At 47.0% G+C, this 10,000-nt stretch overlaps 1 protein-coding gene across 1 annotated transcript in view; it reads left to right on the forward strand.

Moving 5' to 3' along the window:
- Nucleotides 1-3,749, forward strand: part of arl15b (ADP-ribosylation factor-like 15b) — a 63,810-nt gene extending 60,061 nt beyond the window's left edge. Inside the window, exon 5 of the mRNA XM_080841995.1 lies at nucleotides 2,062-3,749. Within this exon, the coding sequence (XP_080698121.1) occupies nucleotides 2,062-2,214 (153 nt within the window). The 3' untranslated portion in view covers nucleotides 2,215-3,749. The remainder of the gene's footprint in view (nucleotides 1-2,061) is intronic.
- Nucleotides 3,750-10,000: the final 6,251 nt, after the last annotated feature.

A 10,000-nucleotide genomic window follows, 5' to 3' on the forward strand; every position in this document is an offset into this window, starting at 1 on the left:
CACACACACACACACACATGCACACACACACATACACTCACTCACACACACACACACACAACCACACACACACACCCCACACTCTCACACACACACACACACACACACACACACACACACACACACACAAACCACACTCAATATCACCACATGACCACCCCTCAAGCCCCCTAGGGTTCCCAGACATCTGGAGTTTGAAGGATACCTGCGTTACTTCCCAACCACCATTCCCTGGCGTTCCCAGCCGCGGCGTTCCCAGCATTCCTGAACTCCACTCCGCAGTCCGTCTGTCAGTCCATCTCCGCCTCGCGTTAGTGATCCACTCTGGCTCACACCGTGTTTATGTGTGTGTTCTTGGGAACAAGGGAGAGGAAGCCATGACCTGCCCTGACCACACACACACACACACACACACACACAGGGTGTCCTCTTGCTCTACATTTGCTACATTTGTTTATTTTTTCCGTCCAAGTTTGTGTCTACGCCTGAGCCAACACTGATCTTTGGTAATCCTGATTAGCACATCTGTCTCCCGAGAACGCCCCCTCCCCATCCCTCCCCATCCCTCTCCACCCTCCTCCTCTCTGTGTCTTTCTCTCCTCTCCTCTCCAACTCTTTCCTCCACTCTCCTCTCTCTGTGTCTTTCTCTCCTCTCCTCTCTCTGTGTCTTTCTCTCCTCTCCTCTCCAACTCTTTCCTCCACTCTCCTCCTCTCTGTGTCTTTCTCTCCTCACCTCTCCTCTCCTCTCCAACTCTTTCCTCCACTCTCCTCTCTCTGTGTCTTTCTCTCCTCTCCTCTTTCCTCCACTCTCCTCCTCTCTGTCTTTCCTCCACTCTCCTCCTCTCTGTGTCTTTCTCTCCTCTCCCTCTCCTACTTCCAACTCTTTCCTCCTCTCCTCTCTCCTCCTCCTCCTCCTCTCTTCCTCTCCTCTTCAACTCTTTCCTCCACTCTCCTCCTCTCCTCTCTCCTCCTCCTCCTCCTCCTCCTCCTCCTCCTCCTCCTCTCTTCCTCTCCTCTCCTCTCCTCTGCTATATGAAGTGTGTGTCCCTGCAGTGGATCCCCGTGCACATGGCTCCTTCATGCTCTCCCTGTGGTGGTGATGGGAGGCAGAGGAACGTGTTGGCAGGCGTCTCCTGGCCGTGCCCGTTGCATCAGAGTGCAGTGGAGGGAGCGGTGGTGTGTGTGGTGGAGGCAGCGGTGGTGTGTGGATAGGTTGTGTGTGTGTGTGTGGGTGTGTGTGTGTGTGTGTGTGTGTGTGTGTGTGTGTGTGTGTGTGTGTGTGTGTGTGTGTGTGTGTGTGTGTGTGTGTGTGTGTGTGTGTGTGTGTGTGTGTGTGTGTGTGTGTGTGTGTGTGTGTGTGTGTGTTGTGCGCTCGCTCTCACAGTCAGGGTCACCCTGGACAGAGGGCTCTATTGCATCTTCATTCACTTTGAACCAAGCGTGTTTGTTAGTTCACACCCAGTGTACTGTTATTAATCTCTCTCTCCCTCTCTCTCCCTCTCTTTCTCTCTCTCCCCTCCCTCTCTTTCTCTCTCTCTCTCCCTCTCTTTCTCTCTCCCCCTCTCCCTCACTCTCCCCTCCCTCTCTTTCTCCCCCCATCTCCCTCTCTTTCCCCTCCTTCTGTTTCTCTCTCTCCCTCTCTCTCCCTCTCTTTCTCTCTCTCCCCTCCCTCTCTTTCTCTCTCTCTCTCCCTCTCTTTCTCTCTCCCCCTCTCCCTCTCTCTCCCTCTCTTTTTCTCCCCCTCTCCCTCTCTTTACCCTCCTTCTTTTTTCTCTCTCTCCCCCTCTCTCCCCCCCTCTCCCTCTCTTTCTCTCCCCACCTCTCCCTCTTCTTCCACCTCCTTCTATTTCTCTTTCCTTCCCCCCTCTCCCTCTCTTTCTTTCTCTCTCTCTCCCTCCCCCTCTCCCTCTCTTTCTCTCCCCCTTTCCCTCTCTTTCCCCTCCTTCTGTTTCTCTTTCTCTCTCTCTCTCCCTCTCTTTCTCTCCCCCTCTCCCTCTCTTTCCCCTCCTTCTTTTTTCTCTCTCTCCCCCCCTCTCCCCCTCTCCCTCTTCTCCCCCCCAGATAAAGAAGTACTTTGAGCTGGAGCCTCTTGCTCGAGGGAAGAGCTGGGTGCTAGAGGGGGGCTCGGTGGACAACATGGACACAGTGAAGGACAGCTTCACCCAGCTCATCCAGCTCCTGGAGGAGAAGGACCAGGAGACTGGCAGAATATGAAAAAAAAAATGGAAAAAAAAACTACAAATCCCAGAAGCCATCACATACGCATACAAAAACATAACTACAGATCTCCAAGGAATCCCAGGGGGCCAAAGAGGATGCACAGCTCCTTTGAGCCACCATGTAAAGTATGGAAATGATGAGGAGGAGGTTTAACAGATGAACTGTGAAAAAAATGACTGAGTATCCGTAGAATACCAACTTTAGCTGCGTTTACGGACACATATCCACACAAGAGGACAGCATCACATTTATGACCAGTGTGTTTTCTCCTTGTCTGAAATTGTATTGCCTAACTACAGTTAACATTCAACTCTTGATTGCTGTTTCTATCATGAAATCTGGTTGTATGCACCCTCTCTTAAGGCAGGTATTGCACAATGCTACTGACTAGTTGATGTTAACACATTGCTTGGTATGTAGAACAACTGGAAATCATGTGATGTTTTTCCCCTAATTGTTAATATGTCCTGATGCCACAGTGTGGGGTGAGATGCTGGTTTGTACTTAAAGTTTAAAAAAAGCCTTAAAGTTTGTACAGATTTAAATGTGTAGATGTGTCCCGATCTCTAACCCGGGTGATAGTAGCTGTTTTACTTCACGTAGTGTGTGTGTGTGTGTGTGTGTCACTCCCTCCCTGTGAGCCCACAGACCACATAAAGCCAAAAGAAAAGTTAAATTCTCTTTCGTTCTTACAAAAAGTAACAACGCAGATGTTCAGTGTTAATATAATGGAATCACATTAACTCTCTATATCACGTTATTTTTTTTCAGTTTCGGGTTTTCTTTGAATAGATTCTCAGGATTTTCATGAGAGACCCCTTGCACTTTGGAATCCTTAATAGAGATCTTGTGTAGTTCAAATTTGTTGCCATATCACCTTATCTTTTCAAACGAACAACGGTTCGACTTGCGCATCACTGCTACTATGCCAAAGCAGACGATTTGTTTGCTCTTCGTGTAGTCTTGCTTGCAGAAGCAATCAGTTTGCATTTACTGTGGTTAACCTCTTAGTTTGCACAATCACTAATTAAAACCACAAGCTGTGCATCTCATTGAACTAGACAGGATGTAGTTGTTGATATACAGTATTGTACACCATAGGGTATAGGAATTTACTCTATATATTGGGCATTGCCAACACCTCTGAATGTAAAAAAAAGTCTCTCCGCCAAATGTCCTATATGTCACCTTAACGTCTGTCGTGCCTGTTCTCCCTTATTCTCTCCGTAGCTCTCTCTTTTTCTCTTTCTCTCTCTCTCTTTCTCTATCCGTATCTCTCTCTCTCGCTCTCTCTCTTTCTCTCTCTCTGTCTTTCTCTTTCTTTCTCTCTCTCTGTCTCTCTCTCTGTCTCTCTCTGTCTCTCTCTCTCTCTTTTTCTCTCTCTCTCTCTCTCTCTCTCTCTCTCTCTCTCTCTCTCTCTCTCTCTCTCTCTCTCTCTCTCTCTCTCTTTCCCTGTCTTTGCCCATGGTAGCCCCAGTACTCGGTGCCCAAACTATACATGTGCCACAGATCAAATGGGGTCACACACACACACACACACACACACACACACACACACACACACACACACACACACACACACACACACACACACACACACACACACACACACACACACACACACACACACACACACACACACACACACACACACTAGACCAGGACCTAAGACAACTCTTTTTAGAGCCACACTTGGTTCATTTTACTTGTATTTATATCTATCAGTAATTTTATACCCTCCTAGCCAATTCAGCTGCCTTTTTGTAACAAAACAAAAAAAAAAGTTTGTACATTTGTTACAGATGGTCTTGTTGACAGACGGGGCCCGTGCCTGTCTTTGTACTGGAAGAACAATCTGTGTTTGTGTGGTTGGTCAAATGTTGGCGTTAAATCCTTCACACATCCAACTTGTATATAAACTGTATGTAATTTATGCTTCATTTCCACATGGCAACATGGACAAATAAAGGCTGGACAAACACAAGGGAGTTTGATCTTTATTTTTGAGAGACTGGTCAGTGATGGCGTTCTTTGCCGTTTGCGTAATATAACATTAGTGGGTTAATGTGTCTCCATTTTGATAAGCTGTCAGTGAGAACTAGGCAGATGATGGCACAGTAAAGGGTTCTGACTGACTGCAGGGTGGTGTATCTTTGTCAGTGAATACTGTCTTTGGCTCGTGTTTTATTAAACCTCGCTTCTTCACAAAGCGGAACTGTCACTCTGTGTAAGAACGTCGAGACACAGGACGAGATTGATAATGTTCCCCAAAATAGTTTGACATTTTCCTCTTTTTTGGAAATGTACTGTTTTTGCATATTCCCAGAAATATCCATTTAGGGGCATGGTTTGCATAATTTCCACCTCATCTGACATTTGAAAAAAGCGCTCATTTATTTATTTATTTATTTGTGTATTTGTTTATTTACGTACTCTCCTCTACTCTCTGGACTCGTTTGAACCCTCTCGCTATTGGCACCCGGTCAAGCCTCCCTCCAGAGACTGCTGGCGGTCACCGCACACACACACACACACACACACACACACACACACACAGAGCGGAGCGGGGCACCCGGTCAAGACTCACGCCAGAGCCTGCTGGCGGTCACCGCGTCGGTCAGCGAGTTTCCTCAACAACCGATGATGACTCATAGTCCTACTCCGTCTGAGGCGCCCGCTCGGTCACACACACACACACACACACACACACACACACACACACACACACAGAGCGGAGCTTCCTGTGTGCAGGCCCTTGTGGGGCCAATCTCAGCTGAGTTCAACCGTGTGATGTAGCGTGCTGCAAATACACTTAAAGACATGAAAGAGTGTTCAGGGTGTATTTTAAGGACACCAGAAGGAGTCGCTCATTTGAGTAGGTGGTAAATTCATATAATTTAATCTAATTTGCAGCTAATCTCTGGTGGATATTTGGTCTCTATGTAACGACCCTCACTTTTGTGTTCATTGGTGACCAAGGATCAGACCAGGGGTTTTTAAACTCTGTTACGTATACATTCTAGAAGAACTTGAAACGCTGTAGCTGTAAGGTTGTCCGGGCTTTTCTCGTAGTTCCCGATCATTTGCATTAAGGTGGTGTTCAGCCTTGGTGGGAGACACAATAATGTGTCCCTTCACGCATTACAGTGGAACAGGAGGTAGAGGAGTTGTTTAGTAATTGGAAGGGTGCTACTTTGATTCCCCACTCCTCCTTACCAAGTGTAAAAGTGTCCTTGAGCAAGACACTGAACCCCCTAAACTGCTTCTGATGTATAAATACAAAATTCCTTGTAAGTCGCTTTGGACAAAAGCGTCTGCTTAATGTAAATGTAAATGTTCACAGTTTAGGGCCATCTTCCAGGGGGGGGGGGTCCAGCACGTCTCAAATGTCACTAGTTAAATAGATACTTATTACAAAATCAAAGCGAAAAATGAAAGTGAAAGGGCATGTGACTGTTTTCAGCATTAGGCAATTTCAGTGTACTTTATATAGCGCTTTCCATACACATTAGTAATTCAAAGTGCCTTGCGTGGACTTTTAAAAGCATAAAAGATAAATATAAGACCCTTACTGAACAGGAGGGACATCTAGACCACCCATATAGACTCAAGCAACTGCAGAGACCACTGAGGGGGGCTACCACCACTCTCTCACTCACTCTCTTTCTCTCTATGTCTCTCTCTCTCTCTTTCTCTTTCTCTCTATGTCTCTCTCTCTCTTCCTCAAGCAACTGCAGACACCACTAAGGGGGGCACCACCACTCTCTCTCTCTCTCTCTCTCTCTCTTTCTCTCTATGTCTCTCTCTCTTTCTCTTCCTCAAGCAACTGCAGACACAACTATGGGGGGCATCACCACTTGGGCTTTTAATAGTTAATGACTCAAGGGTTTTTCCCCCAATAGTTACTATAGCCAGACTCGCAGTTTCGGAAGGCCCAGAAACTTCCACAGACACAAGAGAGTCGATGAAATTAAATTGAATGAAATGAATCTAGGCGACACAGGTGCTCTTCGAAAGGGGAAAACCAATCTCCCGTATATCTGATATTGTGTCTGGCGGAAGACATTTGTATTTTAAGGGACGTTAAGACTTTTTCAGATTGCTCTGCCACCTCCTCCCGATTCCCCAGACAAACATTAGTATGCAGACAGATGAACCGCCCGGATTAATCTTTAAACTTTAACCATGTCTGAACAACTTCACAAAGCCGTCTGCAAGACAGAAACTTTAAATCTGTTCTTCCCTTCATCCAGCGGAGGGCTGGAGCTGAGCATTACGCTAATCTCCTTAAAAAAAGTCAATTCTCCTTCCCTTCCATTACACCTGGATAGCGAGTTAGAGCCTACCTCTCAAAGTTTTTTGTAGGTGAGAACATAATCACTTTTTAATAGCAATTCTAAACTATTTCTTTGTTACTAGGGAGAATTAATGTCTCTTTTTAGTTTCGATAAACCAATACGTTTTTGTTTAATTATGGTTAGTACTGTAGGGGTTTATGTGAAATGTGCTGTTTATGGTAATAACTGATATATTGATGTGTCAATTAAGACACAAGGATGTACATAGATACCTATGATATTTGTATAATGCATAGGGTTTAAGGCTGTCTGCTCTTTGGCTTTGCACTCTGTAATACTTGACATTTATATTTGACATTGACATCAAGTTAACTAGCTAAAATACCACTTGAAAGAGAACTTGCCTAAAACTCTGGAGATCATTTGATAGGAGTTATTTGCAGAGTTTCATGTATGCAAGTGTTAAGATATTCTCTTTATATTTATATTCATAAAGTAATTTGAGAGTCCAGTCGTGCAAGCAACCAAGAAAGCGCTGCATATTTAGGTTATATATGTGGACACTGTTTTTTTTTTTAACATTTTAAGCATTAAACGTTCCTCACATGTTCCAGTAAATGTTCCCCTTTGTGTTCTACGTGTCTTTATGAACTCTACACAATGTGTGACCCTACATCGTGTTGATTTTAAAAGGCTTACCACACAGGGGAACACCATGTTCATTCCTCTCATGTTCATGTGAAGGTCATTCATTTCGGTGGGCCCATCAAAGTGGGGTGTAGCGAGCGAGGAATGCGGGCTCATTTGGGGGGCGCTGCGTGGAGCACTTTTTCCCATAGGCCTTCATTGTCTTCCCCTAAATATGTTTTCGTTAACGAAAGAAATGGCAACAATCGGCGCGATGATACGCGGCGTGCTTCTTATCATGACGTTTCAAAGCCAACAAGCGGCGTGCTTCTCTTGCCAATTATGCTTTCTCCCTCACTGAACTTTGAGAGCGTTTGTTCTAAGAACGTTGTAACATGTTCCATTAGCAGTGCTTAATGGATTGCAAACCTCGGGGGAGTCCTTTGACTGGGATTGTAGGTCCCGCGCGCCATAGTTAGTACTTATAAATTAGCTGAAACAAAAGGCGGTGAACTCGCCTGACCTTAAATCCTATAGGCAGCTAGATTCATCCTCCCCACAGCCTACCCACCCCCTGCCCCTAGCACGCTTGGCCTGAATGTAGTCTACTTGTTAACACTCATAAAGACACAGTCTATGGCTTAGTGTGTGTGTGTGTGTGTGTGTGTGTGTGTGTGTGTGTGTGTGTGTGTGTGTGTGTGTGTGTGTGGTGTGTTTCATGCACAGCACAGCAGCAGGGCAAACTAACAGAACTCGTCCATCTTCTCACCCGCAGTGCATATGTGCTTACACCGCACACCACACAGACACACACACACACACACACACACACACACATACATACACACACACACACACACACACACACACACACACACACACACACCCTTACACCGCACACACACACACACACACACACATACGCACACCCTTACACCGCACACACACACACACCCTTACACCGCACAGACACATACACACACACACACACACACACACACATACCCTTACACCGCACAGACAGTTCCATCCAGTCCCATCCTGTTTCTGATCGCTGCACTGATAGCAGAGGAGGAATTTCAATACAACCCCGACGTCTATCCTATTTTGAGCCACGGCTGGACATGCTGTGAGCGCACAGACCTCGGCTGACCGGCCTGGAACTGTGTGCGTGTGTGTGTGTGTGTGTGTGTGTGTGTGTGTGTGTGTGTGTGTGTGTGTGTGTGTGTGTGTGTGTGTGTGTGTGTGTGTGTGTGTGTGTGTGTGTGTGTGTGTGTGTGTGTGTCTCGTAGGCATTGACTGGCTTGCACGTTCCTATCGAACTCCTGGGAGCCTCCCAGCAGGGGATTGCTGGACCACTGTCTGCCCGGGATGTAGCGAGACACACACACACACACACACACACACACCCTGGCACTACCAGGAAACGACCCAAGGGGATAGCCAGCCCTCTCTGCCCTGTCTGTTGAGAGTTTGGTGGAAGAGGAGAGGGGGAGAGGGGGGGAGGGGTGGTAGGGTGATAAGGGAAACTGTCATTTGCACACAAAAAAGAGCAAGAGAACCGAAAGACACACACACACACACACACACACCCTGGCACTACCAGGAAACGACCCAAGGGATAGCCAGATAGCCAGCCCTCTCTGCCCTGTCTGTTGAGAGTTTGGTGGAGGAGGAGAGGGGGGGGGAGGGGGGGAGGTGGTAAGGGAAACTGTCATTTGCACACAAAAAAGAGCAAAAGAACCGAAAGAAAAAAAAAGAAGAAACGTTTGCAACTGTGGAGACTGTTTGCTTACAGGAACGCCCCTTTCAATACCTCGTGGTGTCTGTGAGGCTGTTATAATAACCCCCCAACACACACATACACACACACACACCCTATTCTCTAAAGAAAAAGAAGGTGGTTAGAAAAGATGGTGTCCTCGGTTGAACTCATCTGAATTGATATTACCAGCGCTCCTCCTCTCAATGAAACGAGACAAGTGACTAGACTTGGGGGCAGCCTCCCTGACTTCAAGGACAAAAGCGTTGTCACTGAAGCCAGTAACACCATGGGAAGAAGACACACACACACACACACACACAAAAAAAAAATCTCTCTCTACTAACACGTCAGCTTTTCTTTTAACATTGTTATGGAGGCTGAGTTCTGTTTTTTTTTTTTTTTTCATTCTCTGATTTTCCAAAACAGACGCAGACACGGTCTGTCCCACAGCATGGTCTGATACCAATCTCGCTGGCTGTAGTAGTAATGCGAAATGTGATTAGATCCGCCGCGCTCAGTCTCTCCTGAGGCATCGCAGATGCTGCCTGGCAGGATAGTGGGCAGCCCTGATGCCTCCATCCACCAGTAACCCACCCACCCACCCGCTCCACACCACTCCACCCCCCCCACCCCCCCACCCCCCCCCCGTTTCTAACGCGGAGATATCAGTACAGACAGACGTGCCAAACTTCACTCTGCTGACTCAGCTTCTCACAGAGAGCTATGTGCTCCACCGTGTGTGTGTGTGTGCTCCTCCGTGTGTGTGTGTGTGCTCCACCGTGTGTGTGTGTGTGCTCCTCCGTGTGTGTGTGTGTGCTCCACCGTGTGTGTGTGTGCTCCACCGTGGCCAAGCATGGCAGAAGTCTGTACCAGTCATTTTTAAGGCAGTGACTCCAACACAGAACGGAAGATTGATAAGCCCAGCTGAGCTTGGACGTCGCGGAGTGGGGGGGGGAATGTGGCGTTACCGACTCGGCTGCTAACGAACCAGTGAGAACTCCTACATGGCCCGTTTAAACACAGACCTCCAAGAATGCCCTGATTAATTGTAACCATCCAGCCAAGACAGGAATGAAACAGGACAGGCATG

The sequence above is a fragment of the Sprattus sprattus genome (genome assembly GCF_963457725.1).
Source record: "Sprattus sprattus genome assembly, chromosome: 7".
In the NCBI taxonomy this organism is placed as follows: Eukaryota; Metazoa; Chordata; class Actinopteri; order Clupeiformes; family Clupeidae; genus Sprattus; species Sprattus sprattus.